We start from the raw sequence: 23,889 nt of genomic DNA, 5'->3' as shown, positions 1-23,889 counted from the left end.
AGTAGTTTAATTACAAAGATTATTAAAAAATTCGTTGATTTAAGAAAGATATTGATGATCTTAAGAAACATGGTGAAATGGTCGGCTAGCTTACATCAAGGTCAATTGAACTGCTGATATTCTAGTATATTTTGGGCTTTCTCTGATTGATTAAATGAGTATAGCTAATTAAATATGGAATTTTAAGTTCTTAAATTCTCTATATATTTAGTAAACAGGTGATCTCAAAAATAATCTACATAGCCTGCTACTTCATTCTATTGCACAAGATCATCAATATTAGTGAAATATTGGATATTGACATATTCCTAAAAGATGTAAGTAATTTGTTTGCACAATATTAGTCGAATTTATGGAGTCCTAACTTTTGTCTTATTTTGTAAGTTTGATGTTTCTAAGTTATCTACACTTTAAGGAAACCTCTGTATAGTCACTAATTTACTTTATTATAAATACATTCAAGTTCTTTTATAGCTATCTAATAACTAGAATTATAGTTACATGGCTTATTACCAGATTTTGTTTGAAGTATAAGGAATATTATTTGTAACTAGTGAAATCTGCAATCAGTAAATTCACACTAAGCTTATCCACTCTAATAGCGCATATTTCACCCGCTTTAGTCATTTATAAATACTTATGCAAGTTAACAGGGAATCTCTATACCCCAAACATTAACTCAGATCTTTTAAAATTTCTCTCCAATTTATAAAATAGAATCTTATTGGGTATACCCAGTATCTAAAGATAAATGAGAATATAATTTGGGGTCTAAAGTATTTAAGGATTAGGGGAACAATAATAATCCACCATTTTTCACCTTAAAAATAATTAGATTTCTAAAGAGAGAAAAAAAAGAACTCCCTTTATAGAATTCACAAGTAACTTTTTTTAATTCAGTAGTGATTGTATTTAATAAAATATTTAGAGTAATAAAATAGAATTTTTCAGGATAAATTCTAAAACTAAATTTCTACGTGGCATCATATTACAACCCGCTCTTACAAATTTCTACAGGTTGGGTCATAAATAACTTTAAACTTTAAAGATTGTATGAATTTATTATACTTTCACACCTTTGAGATATAATAACTAGAATTTCAAAGTTTAAGATTAGAAAGAAGTTCAATCGAGAAACTTTTATTTTGATGAGTGTGCACTAGCAACGTGTGACTGAATTTTACTACTATTAATCCCTGGAGTGACAATCTGAAAAAATATCCTGCCTATGAATTTAATACGCAGGAAAATTTTATTTAAACAGAAAAAGGATTTAAAATCTAAAAAGGTTTTAGTAAATTGTGAAGATTTCAAGATCTCCACTGATACTGAAGATCAAATCTTATATAGATTTCTACAAGGAACAACACCTTTAATAGAGGAATCTCAAATAAATAGAAATTGTTCTGATTTAGAACAGAATATATTGTATAGAGATATCCCAAGAAGCTCCAAATCTGTGTTATTAACTGCTAGGTCAGTTTGTTCAAAGATTCCTTTACATTTAGTAAAGGGAGATATAAATAGTGGAAATAGCAGCCCAAATTGCATAGAATCCATGCCATCCACACCTTGTAATAAACTATCTAGTGAGGATAGCTTTATAAGCACTTTTGGAAATGAAATAGATCTTGAAAGAGATTTTAAAAACTTAACAAATAAAAAAGTGACTGAATATGAATCTAAAAGTACTGATGGACTAAATGAAAAAGAGAAAGGAAGTGTAAAGGATAATGATAAGAAGTGTGGAGTAGCTCCAGAATATCCTAAACAAGCTATAGAAAGACGCAAGTTTCTACCAGTGCCAAAGAGCACTGCAAGATTTTCACTTCTTTCTATGATGCGACAAGTATTTGGTAAAGATCTATCCCGTATTTCAATGCCTATTTGTTTAAATGAACCCCTATCATTTATTCAACGTCTAGCTGAAGATTTAGAATATCATTATTTGTTGGAGATAGCTAGCAAGAGTAAAAGTTGTACTGAAAGAATGGCATATGTCACTGTGTTTGCATCTACTGCCTTTTCATCATCATTTCAACGTTTATCAAAGCCTTTTAATCCTATATTAGGTGAAACATATGAGTTAACTCACAGAGGTTTCCGATATATTGCTGAGCAAGTAGTTCATCATCCACCAATTGCAGCCTATCATGCAGAATCCAACAATAAAGATTGGAAATATTGGGGAACTGTCTGGTCTGAGATGTCATTTGGGCCAAATAGCTTGACTATTCAACCTCAAGGTCCAATCCACCTATCTTTAAAAACATGCGATGGAATTGAGACTTACCAGTGGAGAAGACCAAAATGTATTGCTCATAATATAATATTTGGAAGTACTTGGTTAGAATGGGTTGGTGATATTGTTGTTGAGTGTGATCAAAATACTTGCATAGGCAAGGTATCTTTTATGACGGATACTAGTGGAATTTATTTATGGTCTAGAAATACTGATACAACAAATAAGAGGCGAAATATTGTTGCTGGATTTGTATACAATGAAGAGAATCATTGTATTTATGCTATAGATGGATTAACAGACTCGGAAATAAAGCTTACAAATTTAAAGACTCACCCTGAGAATTTAGATAGAACACGAAGTAGTAATGCAAAATCTGAAAGTCGTTCATTGATAAAAAGGGCATCCTTAACATCAACAACTATCCCTTCGGTTTTATCAAAGATAGTTTGGAAATGCAATCCTCAACCTAATGGAAGTAGAAATTCTGCCAATTATTACTTTACATATATGGCACTAGAGCTCAATGAAATCACACCAGATTACGACCCGAATTGTGGAGCTAATATCCCACGAACAGATAGCCGATTTAGACCAGATCAACGCTTATATGAGAATGGTGATATTGATGGAGCTCAACTTATAAAATCTAAGCTTGAAGATGAGCAACGAAAACGAGAACGAACAGGTAATTCTGCAAAACCTCAGTGGTTTACTAGGGGTAAACTTCTAACAAAAAGTAAATTTGAAAATCAATCTAGTAGGATATCTTCATCTTTATCAGGGGATCTTATGGAATTTGAGTGGAATTTTGTAGGAGAATATTGGGATATAAAAGAAAATAGCAGCTTCCGAGCTATTGAAGAAGTTGACATTTTTCATTTAGGTAATTAACAAAAAAAAAAAAAGAAAAAAAAACAAATAGAAAATACATACAGGTCTTAAATTTTACAAAGATGTGAATTGAAACTTACAAATTATAGAAGGTAAAGAGTGATTAATGTCATTAATTGGAGAATTAAGGAGTTTATTATAATTAAAATGAAGTATTTCCTAAGTAATTTCCACTATTAGATCATAAAATATATCATGAAATTCTTAATACCAATCTTTAAATTATTCTATTTCATACTATTTTCTGAGATAAATATTTTATTAATGACTAAATTCCTACAAATTGAGATATACATTTCAAATATTTAATGGAACAGTAAATAACTGATATTATTTGGGGTTTCCAAGTTTTAGTCATCAAAATACTACAGTATATTAGTTGTGTTGGAATTATACTTCTAATTGTCATTTAAAATAATCCTTACTATTTCTTAAGTATTAACTTAGCAATGGTCATTATTGATTATACAAATAGCAAGGAATAAACTCTTCCAAAAAAAAAAGACCTTAGGTTTATTCAAATCTCAGACATATTTCTGTTCTACTGAAAGCTAATTGGATTTTAAAATCATTTGGGACTATGGAATGTAATTGTTTAATATATATTAATATAATAAGCATTTTTATCTTCAAAATTATTTTAAGATATCATATCTACTATACTTTGTTTATTTCACAACCTTTTGTTTTCCTAGGCAGAACTCTGATTTATCTTCTAAACTACTAAGTTTCCCTACTCAAATTGACTTGAATTGTTATATTTTCTTAACAAGGAAGTTCTTTTTTACCCCATACAAGTTGAGATGGTTTGCTATTTATGGAACTTTATGGAATACAGCACTTTGGTTTTTAAAACGTTATATTTATTCAATTTTGAAACTAAATCTTATATAAAAAGACTAATGATTGACTCAGTAGTTTGTATCTTAACTTACAATGCTTATTTGTTCCTTTTCTACTCTCCTGCACAAAAGTGAAATTTAGTCAGCTGTGTATTAAAGTCTCCTTTTAAATATCTTCAGATCTAATAAATGCCTAATTAATATTATTTGGAAGATGTTCTGGTTTGTTGAAATTAAGATATAATAGAATTATTATTTATTTTGTAAGTTAACAAATTCCAAGTTGTAAGATTCTTAATCTCAGAAGGTGTAGAACGCTTGCCTGTTAACCAATCATAGAGATCTAAAGTTTCATTTTGTAGTAATAGATCAAACTCTTTTAGTTGAACATATGAAAGTTTGTCCAGGTAATCATCAGAGAAATTCTTAAATATAATGTCTAGCTCTTTCAGACCTGTGTTACAACAACGATGCCTGAGTTTTTGTCGTTGAATATTAGGGGCTTGGTAATACTTATGTAATATATTGATTGAAAATGTCTGCCTTATATTTTTAATGACATGATGGTAATTTTTAAAACTTTTCTGTAACAGCTGAATCTTGAACATCTTCTTCAAATCCAATAAATTAAAGGAATGTGCATCAAGCGCGTATTGGTTTTCTTTTTTAAAAGATACTGGAAATTAGAGCTTTTTACCAACTAGACAATCTATAACTAAGATGACTAAGTGTTCCCCCAAAAATATAAAGCGAGGACCAGAAAACCAGTTATTAATAACTGATATATTTACTTCTAATAATGAGGGAAAGGCAACTGTAAAGAAAACTAGATGCCAAGAGACTAATACTGACACAGATCATTCAATAGAAGCCCACCGTAATTTAGCTTCAAGATGTCTAAAATATGTTGGAGCACACGTAAGTGCTGCAGGGGGGGCTGATAAAAGTATAGAGAATATGGTGAAAATTGCTGGTCAATCACTTGCTCTATTTTTAAAGTCATCTCGATCTTGGAGTGCCCCCCCTTTACAAAAAAGCACTATAGACAAGTTTAGGGAGAATTGTAAAATTTACAATATTGACTATAGAAAATTTTGTTTACCTCATGGATCATACTTGATTAATTTAGGAAATCCAGATGAAGAAAAACGATCGAGAATGTTTTCAGCGTTTGTAGATGAATTGCAAAGATGTGAATCTCTTGGTATTAGAATGTACAACTTTCACCCTGGATCTACTGTTGGAAAGTGCTCAAAAAAAGAAAGTATTAAATATATTTCTGATTGCATTAATGAAGCTCATAGCAGAACTGACTTTGTAATAACAGTCTTAGAAAATTGTGCAGAACCTAAATGCGTAGGATATAAATTTAAGGAACTATCAGACATAATTGAATTAGTTAAAGACAAGAAACGAGTTGGTGTTTGTTTAGATACCTGTCATCTTTTTGCTGCAGGCTATGATGTACGCACTAAAGATAGCTTTGATTCTGTAATGAAAGATTTTGAGGAAACCATTGGAATGGAATATCTTTGTGCAATGCATTTGAATGATTCTAAAGGTCAACTCGGAAGTGGTATTGATAGACACGAAAATCTTGGTCTGGGGAATATTGGCATGGAGTGCTTTGAATTCATAATGAATGATCATAGGTTTAATAATATTCCCTTAATATTGGAAACACCTGATGTTAATAATGATGAGAAGATATACAAGAAAGAAATATCAATGCTATATGACCTTGTAGAAATTTCTAAGTAGATAATATAATTAATAAAAGAGATTTGGAGTGCAGAAACTAAGTTTGGAAGAGCTATATTTTAAAATTATTGTAGGTAATATACTTTGGTTTGTTTATGCCAAAATCCTTAAAAAAGATAATAAGTATATTAATAGGTCACGTTATTATCCTAGTAAATTATTATATATTTAATGTGTTAATATTTTCACTAAGTATATGTCCACTATTATTTACAATCTAAAAACTGTATTCTGAACTAGCTCATGTAAAGTACCTAATTCAGTTTGTTGCGACTGTAGCGCGTATGTGGTATTTGAGACGAGACGATATTATAAGAAAAGTAACTGTCCGTCTCGCAGCTCTTTGCCGGTATTTCTCTTAAGGAAGAAAAGTTACTTAATTTTCTTTTCTTTTCGATACGATTATGCAGGTATGTTTACTCTCAGATGAAATTTTAGTACCTACAATAGTTTGTAGCTAAGTCAAATTTTGTTTTATTTGAGTTACTAATGTCCCTTTCGTGGCTTATGTAGAATATTGAGGGTAAGGTCGTTGACTTATATATCCCACGCAAATGTTCAGCAACAAAGCGTCTAATTGCAGCAAAAGAACATGGTGCTGTACAGATTGATGTTGCTGTTGTTGATGATGAAGGTGTAGCTACAGGTCAAGTAATGAGTTTCGCTATTTCTGGAGCAGTGCGACAACGTGGAGAAAGTGATGGATGTTTAAACCGTTTGTTTCATGAAAAACAACTTTTAAGTTTCTCAAGATAGCTAAATAGGACTTCTTAAGATTTTGACAACATCTAGGTATTTAGATGAATTCTTTAAAATACTAGTATTTTGAATTAACTGTATTTCTGTATGCAATCAAATAATTTCATACTATGTTTAGAACTATTGCAAAGTAACTAATTCGAAGAGCTAATCTCCTCTTTTGAAGCCTTTATTGTCTTCCTTTTGTATAGTAGTAGTACTGCAATATGGTAGTCAGATCTTCCACCTGAAAGATCTGTATCTTTTACTTTTACTTTGGTTACTTTGTCATCATCAAATTTTATTAGATATTCTGGATCATCATGACAATATCTCCAAGCAACATAGTGTCCACTATCTGCTGTACGCCCTTGATGAGTTACAATACATTCTAATTCATAAAAACCAGTTGGATATTCAGCAATATTTGCGTTAGTATTGGATTCAGCTATTTCCCTTTGTAATGTTTCTCCCCTACTATCGAATATATCACGACTTACCTTAAGAGATTGTTTAAGTTCAGGACTACAGAATTCAAAAAGATCTAGAATTTGAGAAAATTGAATTTTACGACAAACTTTAGCTCTAGTTGCTTCTGTCCTAGCAATTTCACTGGATTTCTTCCATTCAAAACGAACTAGGTGAACAATTAAATAGTGAGGAAGTGAATTAATCTCCGATAATTTGTGATAAATAGAATTAGATCCAAGTGAAGCTGAGAATTTTTCAATTGTTTCATCCATGGATACTCGAATGCCCTGAGCCAAATGATCGACAGGACTTAGCTGAGTTCCCATGTGACACACAAGTTTATAATGATCTTCATTTTTTATTTCTCCTTCAGACTCTATTTCAACATTCTTTAACCTACTCACAATGCTGAACCTAAATAAATCCTTAAAAGTCAGTCCATTAGAATCTTTACTCGTAAGTTCGTTGTTTAATAGAGTAATTAAACATCCCAAAACTTCCTCAGCATCCTGTTGCTGGTAAACTCCCAAGGGTCCTGATCGTGTGCTAAATTGAGGAAACTGTCTACGAAACAAGTCTATAAAACGAGTTGGTATAACACTTTCTGAACTTCCATCCATTTCAATCATTAGAGACCTTAGTGTGTCAAGAAATCTTTGGGTATCTGTACTTGAATACTGTAGAAAGTTGCTATTTTTTAATTGTTCCAAAAAATTCGGGACACTTCTCAACATATGAATTATGGAATTCAAATAACAAGTGTTTCCAAGATTTGCTAACCCTACAGGTAATGGCATTATTTGTTCCTGATGTAAAATTTTGGCTCTCTCTTCTACTGTAAGATCTTCAAAGAAAACAGTTTTATCAGTTGGAGCACGCAACTCATTGCCTTCAGATGTTCCCACCAACATTATCTTGGCTCCATCTTTTAATCCTAACTTTGAAAGATTGGAATTGTCTTTCAACAGGCCACATGGTGACATTAATTTTTGTCGTTCAGGAGGAACACCAGTCAAAGTCCATAACTGGTGCTTAAATACTTCAACAGAATCAACTAATGAAAGTTCAATATCATTGAATATTGATGAATTCCACTTTATAACAACTTTAATGGAATCTCTCATTTTCCCAGATATATGTGTAGATGCTATTGCACAATTTTACTCAGAGAATATACCATCTTTGTTTTTAGCGCGCTATAACTAGCGCTTAAAGATGCACAACAGCTGTAGAATCTCCTTTAGAAAGGGCTTTTAAAACTATCTAAATAAGTTTTTAAATCTGATTTTAAATAAGATGATAAACCTTACACAAGTGCTTTTTGGGATAACTTATTTCATTAGTGCTTTATTTTCTTTATTTTTGGCTATTATACCGATAATATGGTCCCTTATAGTATCTTTGATCTCTAAAGATTCTGACTTTGTGTTGGGATGTATAAAATGTCAAACAAACCCGGAATACTTTTTTGACAAAGTTATATGGATTACAGGTCCATCTTCTGGAATTGGTAAGGCAATTGTATTAGATCTAGCTAGAATATCTCTAACTTATAAGAAAGAAATATATCTTATCTTATCTGCTCGTAATATTGAACCTTTAAAATCTTTGAAGAACCATTTAATCACTGAATACCAATTTTCTGAGGAAAATATACAAATATTACTAATGGATTTAAGTGATTTAACTCAAATTGACAATAAAGTGACATATGCAAAGAACTGGAAGGGTAAAATAGATATCCTATTTAACAATGCAGGTTTACGTCAAAAAAGTATACTTGAAGATTTTGAGAGTGATTACAAGATATTGAGTGTTAATGGACTTGGATGTATGAAATTGGCAAAAAAGGTGCTGCTCAAATGTTTTATACCCCAAAAATCAGGTCATTTAGTAAATACTAATAGTATCCAAGGTTATGTAGCTCTTCCTGGTCGATGCGCTTATGGAGCAAGTAAACGAGCTTGTTTAGGGTATTTTGACTCATTGAAATATGAATTATCTAGTTTAAATTGGCAAGAATATTCTAAATTATATTTAAAGGAAAACAATAATGAAAATTTAAGTATTTATGATAAACCAAATATAGTTATTACAAATCTATTTCCAGGCTATATTCAAACAGATATTGATAAACGTGCAATTTATATCTCTGGAAAGTCTATAAATTTGGAATATAAAAAACAAAAAGGGTTGAAATCTATTAGATGCTCTGAATTGATTATCAGAGCTGTAAGTAATAGAATTGAAGAAGCCTGGATAGCTAAACCACCTGAACTTATTTTTATGTATTTAACTTACTATTCACCAAGTTTCAGTTCATTAATGATGAGTTTTATGGCCAAAAGTTTTACAAAACAAACATGGGAGATCCAAAAATTATCTATGACTAATATTTAAATTTACCATTATTTTATATTTATATTATTCATAATCCTTTCAGATCTTTTTGAAATTTTATAATCTCAAAGTGTAATTTGATTCAACCCCTGTTTGACTCAAATATTTTGTATAATTATTGCTCAAGAATCATTTCAAATTGTTATTTTAATATGAATTTATAAATTAATATAAAATTACTAAAGCTAATATTAAATTATTAAAAGCTAAAAATAATAGTACTTGTTTAAGAACGTTTTTAATCTAAACATGAAATTTAATGCTTGATTACTTTTTTTAGGCTATTATTATGTGAATATTATTAGACATAAAATAATAATAATTCATAAAACTAAGATCTTGTATATTAAATCTATTGAAAATCTATTAACTATATAAACTACAAGAATCCTGAGACTAATTGAAAAGTTCCTAAATATATTGCAAACATATGCTTAATATTTATTAAATATATATATATTCCCAAGTAGTATATCTTTAGTCAGATCTTTTTTTATTTTGACTAATTTTAATAATATTGACTATAATAAATTATTTCATTTCTAATGTATACTGTGATATATTGATATATATATATACATACTAAGTTAATGCAGACTACCTTACATTATAATTATTGAAAATAGTTTCAAATATTTTATAGTATTAATATAGTTTATTAAGTAAAATGTGATGTTTTATTATTACTAAAATATGTAAAAAAGTTGTATTTAATTTAAATAGCTATTAAAGAACATAAATAAATATTTCGAATTACAGAAATACAGGAAACTATTGGATTTAAGTTATCCCTATTAATATATTGTAAATATACTAAATCGATTATTTCAAAATAGCTATATTTCAGGAATATAGTATGTAATAAAATAATATTGTAATTGTTCTCCTTTATATTACTAAAATTCATAAGATATTAATTTTAGTTTTTATGTAATAAGTATTTTTTTTTTTTTAATAAAATAAAGATACTATTATATTGATCACATCTGTTTTAATAGAATCTTTTGACATTTATTTAGAATTTTATATTGTCATATATATTGAACTTAAAATTAGTTGAGAATATCAGCTATTTACATTGTATCTAATTAAAAATCATATCTAAGTAATGGATTGAATGGATAAATACCAAAAAAAGTTGTGAATATTTCATTATTTAGAACTTTAATTAGCTCTATATACAAACTTTTGACTAATTTAACGAACACTTTTACAAAACCACTTCCAATTAACATTACATAACAGATAATTTTGATATATTAGTAAGAAATCAAATTTTATTACAAGCCTCGAAAATCTTGAATATTAAATAACTTTGGGTGAATATAACTTATTATACTGAAAGAAAATAGCTAATCAAAGTAAAGTATACGACTAAGTATTACAAAAAAAAAAAATTGATTCAGGTCAATTTCAATTTTTTAATTATTTTAAATAAAGAGTTCTATTAAAGAATTATGATATTAACTATATGGAATAATGTATTAACCTAAGTAATATATATTTATATATTAATAATCAAAATATTTCCAAAAAAATCGTAAATGTTATACTTTTCACATTATTATGGGGTCAAACTTTTGATTATATAAAGTAATCGGGTAAGACTATATTAAAAGTATCAACTACGTTATATGTTAGTAAAAACAAGTGCAAAATCTATAAAAATACCTTATAATCTAATAAAATATAAAAATATTGTATCTGTTCTCCAATTTATCACTCAGATACTATTCTGTTAGAAGTAATAGTAATATTAATTGGTTGATGTTTACTTATTATAATATAGTTAAACAAATTTGCAGCTCTATTTTCTTCTGGTGATGTCTCATTATCAGTATAGATCATATGTGCAGCTAATTTACCACCTGTTTTAGGGAATTCAGAAGGAAGCATAACACCTGCAATTGGAGCTTGCCCTGGAAATGCAGGCATTGCTCCTAAAACAAATCCCGCACCTCCATACATTCCAGGAACTATTATATTTCCCAAATCTAAAGTATTTGGTAAAATAAATAAATACTATATATAATATATTGAATATTAAATAAATATGTTACAACTTACTGTTCTCAGAAATAAATTCTTGAGCTATATTATGTAATAGTGCCAATGTTTTGTTACCATGTGGATTATGATCCATCCTTGTTTGCCTTATTCCATGCTCTACACTAAGCTTTTTTTGTTTTTCACTTATAAGTTCCAAAGGAACACCATTCATACCATATATAACCAATTCAGGATTATCACGGCCAGCTATAGCGTTTGGAACCTTTGAAAGAGTCTCTTTATGGACCTAATTATAGTAGAAAATACAAATCCACATATTATTTAGAGTAGCAAATTAGTTTGGCTTACCTGTAACATATGAACAGTTAATCCTGTTGCAGTATCAAGTTTCCTGTTGCAATGGAGACACTTCAAATGTTTTGCCTTTTGATGTTGTATAAGAACTTTTTCATCACTAAATTCACGATTACAGTAATAGCAGAATGGTTTGGTCTCCATTCCTCTCCTTTTTTTTCTTCCCATTGTAAGAAATCAGTATAGATAGATAAAATTCTCCGTACTTTCTTCTAAAAATAAGTTTATATTTGACCCGCATAGGCGCCATATAATTTACTGCACCTTTGCTGTGTGACAGAAATTTGTTTTTTTTTTTTTGAGTAGCTTAGTATAAAACCAGTTATACCTACATTATAAATATATTTGGAATACAATACATGGGGTTTAATGTTTATAGTTGTAATTTAAATTGTAAACTTTTTTTAAGATGATCTCATATTAAGTATACCCATAACGACACCTGATAATACTAAACAAGTTTAATTTTCCTATAAAATCTATTTATAGTGAATAACAAGTGTGTATCCGAATATTATATATGATTAATATGTTAACATAGGCCTTACTTCGTGCTTTTAAGTATATAAGATGCAGTATTCGCATGCAGTAAGCGTGGTCGAGACTAATATTTGCTATTTTATAAATATTACTAAAAAAAAAAGATTTGTTTAATTAATAATGCCTTATGAGCTAATTATACTCGTTATTGTCTTTATTTTTAGCCTGGATATACTAAAAATTGCACAAATATCTGCTAAAGACGATAGTGGAGTTGAATTCCCTCCATCATGGCACTTTTTTGAAAATCACTACAACTTTGACGATTACAAATTCGGATTTACTCTACCTAATACAAAGAAATTTTATGTTAAGCATAATTATAAGATCAATTTTAACTTAGTCTACTTTTCTCTTATTTCTAGAGAGTATGAGTTAGATCAACAAATAAGCCACTTTTTAAGTACTCCAGTTCAACTTGAATATTTCCATACATATGAAAGAATAGTGAATTTTTACAAAGTTAAAGAGTTAAATACTTATCAACAAAAATTCCATATATGTTATAGGCAGCCAAATACCTTCAAATCAGCAAGTACTATGAAATTACCATTATATACAATAGATCTTAAATTCGCTGGTAAATTAGGAAAAGGTAAGTTTTTGGTAAATTTCAACACTGTCGGATTATGGGTATGGAGTCCAGATTATACTATTAACTCAACTGTTGAGTTAAAAGGAGTAGGGGCTGATAGGATTATTTACAATAGCAGTACTTCAGAAATTAATTGCATAGCTGAAGGCTCACTAAAAAAGATAAATGTTTCAATAGAATACTTATATTCAAAAATAAATCTCTCAACTATAAATATAGAAATACCAACTGTTATGGTTTATTCAGCGTCTCCTTTTTTAAATTCTTTTTTAAAAAATAATAGGCTTGATGGGATTTTAGGAATTGGAAATAGAGTAAATCCTAAAACATCTTACAAGATTATACAGCCACCAGGACTATTTCCTTTAATAGCAAATTACTTAGATCCAAAGAGACATAAATTTGCATTAACATATAACTGTAATAAACAAATAGAAAATTCAAATTTACAAACTTTAATACTTAATGTAGCTAACAAGAATGTTATTTTGGACTATTCCAATACTAGAACAAATATATCCCGATACAAGATAGAAGTTAAAATTGGAAACCAAACAATTCAAGCTAGTAATATTTTGTTTGAAATTAATTTTAGTACTAATGGAACTGTTATACCAGTATATAGACATAAACAGATCTTGAAATTTCTTAGTAATATTGCTATTAGATTTGGTCATACCTGTACAAGTAAAGAAAGTTTTTTTGGTCAAGTAATATCTTGCGACTGTGGCATTTTTAAAAGTCAAATAGCGATGACAATAGAGATAAAAAAAAATTTATTTGAAAAATATATACTAGACTTAAGAGATTTTTTACTTCCAGAAAAAAAAGAATTATTTAATTCTGGAAGTGAAATAAATGATTTTCAAACCTGTGAATTGAATATCTTTTCAGCAAAACAGTATACAAAACTTTACGAGAAATGGATATTTGGAAGTGTTTTGTGTAATTCAAAAGATATAAATTTATTTTCCCAAGATTCATATGAAGAAAAATGGGATATTGGGTATCCAGTCTCATTATCATACAAGGACTTGATCTATATAACTCTAGCTGATATAATAACAGGTTTACCTCCTAATCTAAATCCCGATGAAATAACAACACTCATTGCTACCGTTATTTTATTAGTACTTCTATTTATATGTCTTAGAGTCTGCTATCATACTGGGCACCATGTAAGGCGAAGGCTTTCATCTAGATATGCTAGTAATGTGAGGGCTATTATAACATCTCCAGTGCGTGTCTCTACAATAAATCGTGTCTCTAGTAATGAATCATTTCATCAAAATCATAGTCACACTAACCATAATCGCTGAAAAATTTTAAATTATGAGGATCTTTTTATTATTTTGTAAAACTTCATTGAAAGAGGTATACCAATGTAATATTTCCCGCCTTTAACGATATCTAGAATGGATTAACTGCTTTAGGTATTTAAATCCTTATAATGGCCTTCCAATCACTTGGACTACTTCCATGGATTCAGGAAACATGTGACTCTCTTAAAATGCATTCTCCTACTGTAATCCAGCAGAAAACAATTCCATATATACTAAAGGGTCGCAATGTAGTTGGCAATGCTCCTACAGGTAGTGGTAAAACTGCCTGTTATTGCTTCCCAATGCTTCAACAGTTAGCAGATGATCCATTTTCAATATTTGGTTTGGTACTCTTACCTTCTAGAGAACTTACATATCAAGTTCTTGATCAATTTGAGGTCTTTGGTAACAAGGTGAATGCCAGATGCCAAGTTGTAACTGGAGGTTTTGACGAATCCCAACAAATTCATTTGATTGATAAGAGACGTCCACACATTTTGATTGCCACTCCTGGAAGGTTGGCATCTATTATAAAGCACCCTAGTAAGTTACTTGAGGGTTTCTTGAGTAGGCTCAAAATCTTAGTCTTGGATGAAGCAGATCGTTTATTAGGTGAATCTCTAGAAGTAGATATGGTGTCAATTTTATCTTGCTTACCTAAATCAGACCAAGGTCGCCAGACTTTATTATTTTCTGCTACTCTTACAAGAGCTATTAAGGATTTGAATGAGATGTCATATTTAAATATCTCGGAAGTAAAATATCCACAACAATTACCTATGATTATAGTAGATGACAATCCAGAAGAGACTCCACTTAAAAATATCAAACAATTATATTTATTTCTAAATCATCGTATAAGACTAATATACTTACATTACATATTATCAAATGTAAAGAATTTCATTATTGAACGAAATTCAGCCCTAGAATCATCTGAAAAGAATGATTCAATTGAGGACTCTGAGGAAATTTTAAATTTTACACAAAAGAATAACATGGAATATTTTAAGATTCCAAATACTCCTATTTCTCAATATAAAACTCAAGGTATAATATTCACAGCTACCAAGCAACAATGTCAATTACTTACAACCACTCTAGAATTCATGGGATATCCTGTAACTGGGTTACACAGTCTTATGAATCAGAAAAGAAGACTGGCATCTTTGGGTAAATTTAGAAACCATACATGCAAATTACTAGTTGCAACTGGTGTAGCTGCTAGAGGATTGGATATTCCAGATGTAGGATTTGTTATAAATTTTGACTTTCCAAGATCATTCGAAGATTATATTCATCGTATTGGACGTACAGGGCGTGCAGGTAAAGAAGGTGTTGTACTATCATTTATTACACAGATTGATGTTCCCTATGTCAAGTATACTGAGAACAGAATGAATACTGAACTAGAACTTCTAAATTTAGATGAAGATGAAGTTTTGAAACTCATGCCTTTTGTTACTACTGTTCAACAGAAAGCCTTGTTACTGTTAGATGAAATAGGGTTCAATGACAAGGTAAAGGAGACAAAAAAACGCAAATTGGAGGTTATAAAGACTAGAAATAAGCAGAAGATCACTGTTTGAAGTAAATGTAGATTTAATTGTGAATCTTTAGGTCAAATAATCATTATTCCCTACTTTGAGATTTTTAATTGTACAATGTACTTCCGCCTATTCAATTCCGCTTATGTACAATTTCACTTACAAGAATTTTTCGGATAGTTTATGAATAAGAAGCAACATTCTGTAAATTTCCAAATTAAATAAATGGAAATACAGATTTTAAATGACACAAATGTAATTGGTGATTTTAGAGAATTTTCTGAGAGGATAGATAGTCTTGCAAAGTATGAAATTTCAGAATTATTAAATATTTGCAATGAAATATGTTCTTTACTATTACAAATAGATGATCATGGACTTGAAAAATTTATAAAATATTGGATTAAGAATTTTGAAAGGTGTGATCAAATAGTTAATATTTTAACTTATATAGTAGTCTTATCTACTGGAGATAAAGACAATTATTGTACAAAATTTATTGAGAAACTTAGCTCAATGAGTACTAATTTGACTTATAGAAAGTTAATTATTCAGCTTGTACCATGCTTTTTATGGACATATATTACAAGATGTTTTTGTCCAATAGAATCTATTCCACAATACCATTTTTTTCCTATAAGAGACCCTGTAGATATATTAAAGAAAAATTATACCCAGGAAAATGACAATATACGTCCAGAATTCAAATTTATAGAATATATTCTGTTAAATCTTTGTCAATTCTCTATAGATTGTAGTGAGAAGTACTCTTTAGGAATACAGAATTATGATACATCTATAAATATAATTCAAAATTATCCCTCAAAAATGAAGTTGCAAAAAGTGGAAACTGGAGTTAGAAATACTTTTAGATTTCAAGATTATATACTTAAGCATCCAGACAAGTTTCCAGAGATACCCAAAGATCAAGTAGAACTTATTCATTTAACTATATCAAATTTACTTATCCCAAACTTAGCTAACTATTGCACTGTATCAATATGGATTACTATACTTCTCTGTGAATCATTATCAGACAGGGGTATTATTCCACTTTATATTGAAACTTTAAACTTATATCCGAAATTTAATATGAAAAGCTCTGAAGTTTTTTCTAATATCCGAATACCTTTGTCAGAAGAAATACTGATTAATATATCAAAAACACTATGTAAATGCCTATATGTTGCAATCCAGCGTAAAATCAAAGATAAAGATATCAAGATTAAACTCTGTTGTAAGGTTAAAGAAACTATAGAGACTATAGTCAGACGTTCTATCTGTGAAATGATGCCACAATGTGCAGCATTTGCATCAAATTGTAGTACTTTGATTAGACCAATATTGGATGATATATCTAAAATTTAGCAAATTATGACTATCTACTTAACTAACTTCTAAAACTAAAATTCAAAAATAAAATTCAAAACTAAAATTCAACTTGAATGAGGATTCTTTCCTTTTCTCTTCTTTGGTACTACCACTTCTCCACTTATCAGTTCATCAACCATCTTATTAATATCTTTATTAGAACTAGTAAAAGCAAAAGACCTCAATTTCTTTGAGAACATCTCAAAGCTAAATAAAGACTTAACTCTTTCTTCACAGGCATATTCCCAAACTTTCTTCTTTTTTGGATCTCTCTTAATCTCCAATAAATTGTTCATAGCAGAGGCAAATTCAGAGGCATCATGACTGCATAAATATCCTGTTATCTCATTTACAATAGATTCCATTGGACCTCCAGTATCACTAGCAATTACTGGGGTTCCTACAGACATTGATTCGCAAGGAACAATACCAAAATGTTCATTTTCTGGCGTATAAATTGTTCCACAAGAACGACGAAGTAAGGACCATCTGAAATCATCACCAATATTCCTTAAAAAGATTACAACTTGAGTTGATTTCTTATTGGTTGACTCATATACTTTCTTTGAATCTATAAAAGTTGTTAAATCAAGCGACTTCGCCTCAGACACTAACTCATCAAAATGTTCAATATTTTCTCTCAAATACTTGTCATAACCTCCAGATATTATCAAACAGGTATTATCTTCTATTTCATATTTCTTCCCAAGTATTTCAAATGCACGTAAGGCTAGAGTTAAATTTTTATTGCGTGCATAACGATTTATTGAGATAAAGACTGGAACTTCAAGATCTTCGGATATAATTGGAAGATTAGCTTTTACCAAACATTCTATTGACTCTTCTTTTGGTGGTATTTGTTCTAGGTCAACAGGAGGATACAAAACTTCAGGATATCTCACAGTTGGTGGTAAATGTTTTGATTCTTCAAACGATGGGAAGCATCCCATATATGCTTGTCTAGTGAAAATTGAGTTTACAAATACTAAATCAGCATATTTCATCCCAATTTCTTCTAAATAATTAAATGTATCTCTATATAACTTCGATATACCACTATAAGTACGACGGGAAAGTAGCTTATCGGGAAAATGACAGTAAAATATCAATTTGTGTGTCATTAACTTTAATAAAGGGTTTACCATACTAACTTGATCATTATATATTACATCATAGTAATTAGAAAGTGAACTTAAACTTTTGCAGTCTAAGAAAGTAGAGAAAAGAAGATAGAGACACAAATAGATCATTCGTATACTAGAACAGAAGGCAATCCCAACTCCAAATATTGACGATGGAATAAAATTTCCGCAAACCTTCACATTAAGAGATCCATCAACCGTTGGTTTAAAAGCATAAGATGGATCATGCCTCGTTGTATATATTGTGAGGTCCACATTTGGGTCTTTCTCGCACCCTTTACCTGGTGTTCTAGACAGTGCTAGACTAGATAGAACAGTCAGTTGTTCCCCTCCCCCAATACCAAGATCAAGATGCAAAACTGCTACACGACGTTTTTTTGCTACCATTTCTCTTTAGAACCGTGATTTTGATTGTCTTTAAGTATTGAAAACTTCAAACTTTTAAAAAGGATTTAAAGGACAAACCGCTCTTTTGTAGATACTGGTATCATCAATATTATATTGTGAGACGTTTTTTGTGTCTCTTAAATTCTGAGACACTTTTGAGCTTGAGTGTTGTGGGTGAACAATTCTAATTTGAAGTATTTCCTATGGGATCATCAAATATTCTTGTGCACTATATGTGTAACTTAAGATGGATTTTTGCAAAATTCACTGTAATATTTATATTATATTTCAATATTTTGGTAAAATTACAATTTACACTAGGCATAACGCACCATTCTGGTGAAAGTTTGGGTAGTAACCGTAATAATAACTGGGGATTAATAGTATCAACATCTCGATATTGGTTCAATTATAGGCACACAGCAAATGCACTGAGTTTTTATAGACTTTTGAAGGACTTCGGAATTCCAGATGAACGTATAATCTTAATGCTTGCAGAAGATACAGCCTGCAATCCTCGTAACTGCTTTCCAGGGGAAATTTTTGTTGAAACCAGTAATAGTAGGAATCTATATAACTCTTTAAATCAAATTAGGAGTCATATGAATTATATTGAGGTTGACTACAAAGGACAACAAGTTAACGTTGAGAATTTTATGAGAGTCCTTCTTAATAAACATGAGCAACATACTCCTAAACACAAAAGACTTTTAACGGACTTTAATTCTAACATATTTATGTTCTTGACTGGCCACGGAGGTGAGGAATTTTTGAAATTTCAAGATTATGAGGAAATAACCTCCCAGGACATTTCCTATGCTTTGGAATTAATGCAACTTCAAAATCGCTACAAACGTATTTTAATTTTTTCAGATACTTGCCAAGCTGCAACTTTACATAAAAGATTTTATTCGAGAGGGGTTATTTCTTTGGGATGTTCAAGTATTAATGAGAATTCTTATAGCCACCATTTTGATCGTGATGTCGGAGTAGCTGTAATAGATAGGTTTTCTTATTATAGTATTAATTTGTTTAGAAATATTGGTTCTGAAGCTTTTTTATCTATTCCTCAATTTGTGCAATTTCTGCATAGTAGAGAGCTATTATCTCAACCTGAATTAAAATATGACATCTCTGATTTGTCTATTAAAGATATATCTATTATGGAATTTATATCAAGTTCAAACATCATAAAGATGCAAAACAAACATAGCTATGAATCAAATAATACTTTGGAGGAGATATTAGAAATAAAAAACGAAATCGTGAATCCATGTTATTTCTACTCGGAAATATATAAAGTACAGAATACTAAAGATCATATTAATTCAGGTGAAATAAACAGGTGTATATATATAGATCCAATCATATCAGGTATAAGAAACATCGCAAAATCTATGTCGAAATTCAATAAAAGTAACGAAGTAAGCTACCCAAAAACTAAAAATTATCTGATGAGTAGTTTAAGTACCTTATCAGGAATACTAGTCACTTTTTTATTCTGTAAAGTTGCATTAGTAACTACAAATATAGAAAAACTACCCTATTAATATTTGATACTGTTTGTATATATCTTTAAATACTCCTAATTTACTTTTCATGTTGATATATTGTACTTTCAGGGAATGAAGGTACACTCACATCTGTAGGTGTATCTGGAATTGATGTTGTCCCGTCTGATATTATCTTTGATATTTCTAGTGCTTCTGTCTTCTCTAATTCTACTTGTAAGAAGTCATAGCCAAATTCACTTAACTTTGTTTTGTAAGGTTTAAAGATATTAAGTATCCTGTTTCTTGTTTCCATTATTTTAAATGAGATTATATTATCAATGAAATTTAAATAAGTATCTTGAAGTCCGAAGTATGGAATTAAGAAGGCTATAAGTGAAGTAATCTTTACTAATACGAAGACTGGAAATACTGTATTAATGAAAGGTTCTATTGTATTTAATATAAGACCATTATAAATTGTTACAGTCAAAAAGAAAATAAGCCAAACTCTTATAGAATGACGATCAGATCTGGACATTGCATCAACAGCTAGTATTGATGGAATGATTATACTAACAATAGTTAGCACAAATGAATATACAGTGGATACTACCATCATTATTATCTCCAAATTTATAAAAATAGATAAAGTCCCAAGTTCTGTTCTACTCAGATTATAAAACTCGCAGAAAGTATACTTAGCAAATGTTAGAATCATATTACCGCTTAATTTAGTATCTTCTAACTAGTATGCAGGGGTACCGGTACCGTGACATTTTAAATAAATAAAGCTTTACTAAATTAGAGATAAACACAAAGGAACAAATGGCAATAAAGCTAAGTAGGAAGCGAAAATTACACCGAGTTAGTCGTCGTACAAAAAACCAGAGACGTTTGTATGTAAACTTGGAGAAACAAATAAGGGATAAAGCGGTCAGATCTCGATGGTCAAATAGAAAAACAGTCTCACAAAACTTAAAGGTAAGTAGTTTTCTATATTCAAATATCTCATCTAAATAAAAGCTTACTTATTTTGGAATGTAGATAATTCATACAAGTGATATACTTAAGGAAATTCCAGAATCTACATTTGTAAGTACACATAAGAAACTCGGAGAACGTGAGCATGGTATTATTCAGAGATTATATGAAAAATATGGCAATGATGTGATATCTATGTCTCGAGACATGCGCAGAAATCCCTATCAATGGAATTCTAATCAATGTGAAAAACGATTAAAGATCTACAAGGCTTTGTAAATTTTTCTATTTAGATAACTTAGTTGAAAATATTCTCGTAGCTATATCATTAACAATCCATTCTATACCTTCATTTAATCCATCTCCTTGAATTGCACAACAAGGTTGAATTCTCCAATTTCTAGATTTAATGCTTTCTAGATTCAGTGCCTATTTTAAGCTTAAAGTATTAACAATAATTAGAATATAAGTTAGAATTCACATACCTGTGATATTTCTTCTACATTCAAGGCATTTGGTAGATCTTGTTTATTAGCTAGAACTAACAAGGAAACTCCAGATAATCTTTCTTCTACTAGCAATTGTTGAAGTTCATTATTACATGTGTCAAATCTCTCTAGATTAGTAGAGTCTACCACCCAAATTATTCCATCTGTGCACTCGAAATAATTTCTCCAGTAGCTCCTAATAGTTTTTTGTCCACCAATATCCCAAGTATTTAAACGATAAGAGCCATATACAAGTGTTTTAATATTGAATCCTAATGTAGGCTGTATAATAGACACGTCTTCACCAGCAAATTTTCGAACAAACGTAGTCTTACCAGCATTATCTAGCCCAAGTACAAGTATTCTTATTTCCCGATCTTTCATGCGTGTCTTTCTTATTACCTGTAGTAAAACCATTTTTTGTACTTCCTCATGCTTGTTACTTGCCTGTAAATATATACAATCATTGCGCCAAATTCTACCATTTTAATGAAGAAGATTGTGGCCCAGAAATGGGAGCAAAGTCACTACGTAAAACTGGTAATTGAACTTCAGATATTGCACTACTATTATCTATATGCTTTAAATATTTATATAATCCCAATACAATTGGAAGATTTTCTGGAGTGACCACACGTATGTCATAATCTTTACTATTTGTATCATGAAGAAGTGCACTTATACTTTGGAGGAATTGACCCCTTTGTTTATATTTATCTCCTTCTGAATCATTCTGAGATAAATAATCCAATTTTAAACTTTGACCACCACCACTAGTGCATCCAGAAGGACATGCCATAATCTCTAAATAGTGAAATGTATCTTTTGCAGATTTCTGAGGTACTTCCGTGGAATCTTCTTTTCTTCTCCTTATATCTAATTTCTTAACAATCCCTTGTATAGCCCTAAACCCATTAACAATACCAAATTTTAGTTCTACCTCATTTTTAATTTTAAAACATATTTGTATGATACCGGAATTATCATTTGTATACTCTAGTGTAGTATCTTTGGGTATTTCAACATTAAATAGTTCCATTACTGAACTTCTAAATATATATTCGCAATAACCTCCAGAACCAGAATTATAATATGATGGTAATAACCAAACATTATTTCGTTTACCATTAATTATATCGCTATAGGTTGCTTGAATACATTTTAAATCAGCGGAGTTTTCTATAGTTAAATTGCTTATTTCATTATTTTGACTTACTGAAGAGTTCATATTTATAATAAAATCTAAATCAAGCCACAAATTATCAAGATCTCTCTTAGGTATATCCAAAAGTGAATTGAAACCACTTGACTTTATAAGATCTTGAATTTCAACTGTAGCTAGGACTGTGTCAATTTCAAGAATATCTGAATTTATAGTAGAAGTTGGCAAATAGCTTCTAACAGATTCTAACTTTTTATCATAGCAAGGAGCAATACAGACATGATATAATTCGTGTTGTTCAACAAAATCAAACTGTTCAGCAATTTGTTTAATTTTCATTGAATATGACCATATTTGTTTCCATTTATATAGTAAGACCTTTGAATTATGAGCAAAACATGTCAGATATTTAACTAATATCCCTTGTATCTGTTGAGATGAACGTACCCTGCTTAACATTGGAATTACTGATGGATCCAAAGTTTTTTCAGCATAACATACCCATCCAGGACAATGAGAAACAATTACTGGCATATTCTGATTATCTTTATATTTATACCTAAAAATAAACTCCTCTTTGGCCTCTAAAAGACTTACAAACTCTGACAAGGTGCTATTTATGACATACTTTGCACCTAGATACTTAAATAGCCCACACAGTCTCATCATCGCTTCTACAGGATGTATATTCAATAAGGAAGCAAAAGCAGCACAAGATTGATTACATATAGATACTATAGTTAACTTTTTGACTTTCACATTCTTCAAAAACTCATTAGTATTATGATGTTGCAGTAGTATGGTTTCAGCTGCTGTAACGCATCCACTACATGTTAAACAGTCTACAACATTTACTGTAGCGGCATATTTAGATCCATCTTTAGATATATAAGCTTCATTATATCGGGAGTTAGTATTATTATACTCTTCTTGTCTTTTCTTCTTGTAACTTGACTGCTTAATTAGGTCTGGTTTTATAGATGTATTCCCTGATGATAGTAAAGGTTTAACGCAATCTTGAGTTAACTCTAAAAAATCATCAAGATCCCCAATCTTTAAAGCAGTAGAAAACATTAAATATTACGAATTCCCCAAGTTGTTAGCTTGATAAGAAGATACTTAAAATATTGAAACTTCAACTCAGTTTAA

General features: G+C 30.0%; 16 protein-coding genes across 16 annotated transcripts; 9 read left to right on the top strand and 7 right to left on the bottom strand.

Annotated features, from left to right (window-relative positions):
* Nucleotides 1–1,228: 1,228 nt before the first annotated feature.
* cand_031060 (oxysterol-binding protein) lies at nucleotides 1,229–3,136 on the top strand (the record flags this gene model as incomplete). The annotated part of the gene is made up of 1 exon (XM_067213332.1): nucleotides 1,229–3,136. The coding sequence occupies one exon, from the start codon at nucleotides 1,229–1,231 to the stop codon at nucleotides 3,134–3,136; it is 1,908 nt and encodes a 635-aa protein (XP_067067522.1).
* Nucleotides 3,137–4,211: 1,075 nt separating this feature from the next.
* cand_031050 (TPR repeat-containing protein) lies at nucleotides 4,212–4,586 on the bottom strand (the record flags this gene model as incomplete). The annotated part of the gene is made up of 1 exon (XM_067213331.1): nucleotides 4,212–4,586. The coding sequence occupies one exon, from the start codon at nucleotides 4,584–4,586 to the stop codon at nucleotides 4,212–4,214; it is 375 nt and encodes a 124-aa protein (XP_067067521.1).
* Nucleotides 4,587–4,698: 112 nt separating this feature from the next.
* Nucleotides 4,699–5,739, top strand: cand_031040 (apurinic endonuclease family protein; the record flags this gene model as incomplete). Its single annotated transcript, XM_067213330.1, has 1 exon — nucleotides 4,699–5,739. The coding sequence occupies one exon, from the start codon at nucleotides 4,699–4,701 to the stop codon at nucleotides 5,737–5,739; it is 1,041 nt and encodes a 346-aa protein (XP_067067520.1).
* A 404-nt stretch (nucleotides 5,740–6,143) lies between these two features.
* Nucleotides 6,144–6,495, top strand: cand_031030 (40s ribosomal protein S21; the record flags this gene model as incomplete). The annotated part of the gene is made up of 2 exons (XM_067213329.1): nucleotides 6,144–6,149; nucleotides 6,253–6,495. The coding sequence occupies 2 exons, from the start codon at nucleotides 6,144–6,146 to the stop codon at nucleotides 6,493–6,495; spliced, it is 249 nt and encodes an 82-aa protein (XP_067067519.1).
* Nucleotides 6,496–6,632: 137 nt separating this feature from the next.
* On the bottom strand, nucleotides 6,633–8,072 carry cand_031020 (ubiquitin carboxyl-terminal hydrolase family protein; the record flags this gene model as incomplete). Its single annotated transcript, XM_067213328.1, has 1 exon — nucleotides 6,633–8,072. The coding sequence occupies one exon, from the start codon at nucleotides 8,070–8,072 to the stop codon at nucleotides 6,633–6,635; it is 1,440 nt and encodes a 479-aa protein (XP_067067518.1).
* A 172-nt stretch (nucleotides 8,073–8,244) lies between these two features.
* cand_031010 (short chain dehydrogenase reductase family protein) lies at nucleotides 8,245–9,348 on the top strand (the record flags this gene model as incomplete). Its single annotated transcript, XM_067213327.1, has 1 exon — nucleotides 8,245–9,348. One exon carries the CDS (start codon nucleotides 8,245–8,247, stop codon nucleotides 9,346–9,348), a length of 1,104 nt encoding a protein of 367 aa, XP_067067517.1.
* Nucleotides 9,349–11,067: 1,719 nt separating this feature from the next.
* cand_031000 (zinc C2H2 type domain-containing protein) lies at nucleotides 11,068–11,880 on the bottom strand (the record flags this gene model as incomplete). Its single annotated transcript, XM_067213326.1, has 3 exons — nucleotides 11,068–11,342; nucleotides 11,416–11,644; nucleotides 11,707–11,880. 3 exons carry the CDS (start codon nucleotides 11,878–11,880, stop codon nucleotides 11,068–11,070), a joined length of 678 nt encoding a protein of 225 aa, XP_067067516.1.
* A 492-nt stretch (nucleotides 11,881–12,372) lies between these two features.
* On the top strand, nucleotides 12,373–14,166 carry cand_030990 (uncharacterized protein; the record flags this gene model as incomplete). Its single annotated transcript, XM_067213325.1, has 1 exon — nucleotides 12,373–14,166. One exon carries the CDS (start codon nucleotides 12,373–12,375, stop codon nucleotides 14,164–14,166), a length of 1,794 nt encoding a protein of 597 aa, XP_067067515.1.
* A 131-nt stretch (nucleotides 14,167–14,297) lies between these two features.
* On the top strand, nucleotides 14,298–15,758 carry cand_030980 (DEAD DEAH box helicase family protein; the record flags this gene model as incomplete). Its single annotated transcript, XM_067213324.1, has 1 exon — nucleotides 14,298–15,758. One exon carries the CDS (start codon nucleotides 14,298–14,300, stop codon nucleotides 15,756–15,758), a length of 1,461 nt encoding a protein of 486 aa, XP_067067514.1.
* A 183-nt stretch (nucleotides 15,759–15,941) lies between these two features.
* cand_030970 (uncharacterized protein) lies at nucleotides 15,942–17,084 on the top strand (the record flags this gene model as incomplete). Its single annotated transcript, XM_067213323.1, has 1 exon — nucleotides 15,942–17,084. One exon carries the CDS (start codon nucleotides 15,942–15,944, stop codon nucleotides 17,082–17,084), a length of 1,143 nt encoding a protein of 380 aa, XP_067067513.1.
* A 68-nt stretch (nucleotides 17,085–17,152) lies between these two features.
* On the bottom strand, nucleotides 17,153–18,616 carry cand_030960 (alpha-mannoyltransferase protein; the record flags this gene model as incomplete). The annotated part of the gene is made up of 1 exon (XM_067213322.1): nucleotides 17,153–18,616. The coding sequence occupies one exon, from the start codon at nucleotides 18,614–18,616 to the stop codon at nucleotides 17,153–17,155; it is 1,464 nt and encodes a 487-aa protein (XP_067067512.1).
* Nucleotides 18,617–18,819: 203 nt separating this feature from the next.
* On the top strand, nucleotides 18,820–20,166 carry cand_030950 (peptidase C13 family protein; the record flags this gene model as incomplete). The annotated part of the gene is made up of 1 exon (XM_067213321.1): nucleotides 18,820–20,166. One exon carries the CDS (start codon nucleotides 18,820–18,822, stop codon nucleotides 20,164–20,166), a length of 1,347 nt encoding a protein of 448 aa, XP_067067511.1.
* A 40-nt stretch (nucleotides 20,167–20,206) lies between these two features.
* Nucleotides 20,207–20,728, bottom strand: cand_030940 (uncharacterized protein; the record flags this gene model as incomplete). The annotated part of the gene is made up of 1 exon (XM_067213320.1): nucleotides 20,207–20,728. One exon carries the CDS (start codon nucleotides 20,726–20,728, stop codon nucleotides 20,207–20,209), a length of 522 nt encoding a protein of 173 aa, XP_067067510.1.
* A 206-nt stretch (nucleotides 20,729–20,934) lies between these two features.
* Nucleotides 20,935–21,369, top strand: cand_030930 (ribosome biogenesis protein NOP16; the record flags this gene model as incomplete). Its single annotated transcript, XM_067213319.1, has 2 exons — nucleotides 20,935–21,090; nucleotides 21,154–21,369. 2 exons carry the CDS (start codon nucleotides 20,935–20,937, stop codon nucleotides 21,367–21,369), a joined length of 372 nt encoding a protein of 123 aa, XP_067067509.1.
* Nucleotides 21,370–21,375: 6 nt separating this feature from the next.
* cand_030920 (small GTP-binding protein domain-containing protein) lies at nucleotides 21,376–21,995 on the bottom strand (the record flags this gene model as incomplete). Its single annotated transcript, XM_067213318.1, has 2 exons — nucleotides 21,376–21,519; nucleotides 21,576–21,995. The coding sequence occupies 2 exons, from the start codon at nucleotides 21,993–21,995 to the stop codon at nucleotides 21,376–21,378; spliced, it is 564 nt and encodes a 187-aa protein (XP_067067508.1).
* Nucleotides 21,996–22,056: 61 nt separating this feature from the next.
* Nucleotides 22,057–23,814, bottom strand: cand_030910 (nuclear prelamin A recognition factor-like protein; the record flags this gene model as incomplete). The annotated part of the gene is made up of 1 exon (XM_067213317.1): nucleotides 22,057–23,814. The coding sequence occupies one exon, from the start codon at nucleotides 23,812–23,814 to the stop codon at nucleotides 22,057–22,059; it is 1,758 nt and encodes a 585-aa protein (XP_067067507.1).
* Nucleotides 23,815–23,889: the final 75 nt, after the last annotated feature.

The sequence above is a fragment of the Cryptosporidium andersoni genome (assembly GCF_001865355.1).
Source record: "Cryptosporidium andersoni isolate 30847 chromosome Unknown contig_15, whole genome shotgun sequence".
Taxonomy (NCBI): Eukaryota; Apicomplexa; class Conoidasida; order Eucoccidiorida; family Cryptosporidiidae; genus Cryptosporidium; species Cryptosporidium andersoni.
Note: the sequence above shows the minus strand (reverse complement) of the source record. Positions and strands in the feature narration are given on the sequence as shown.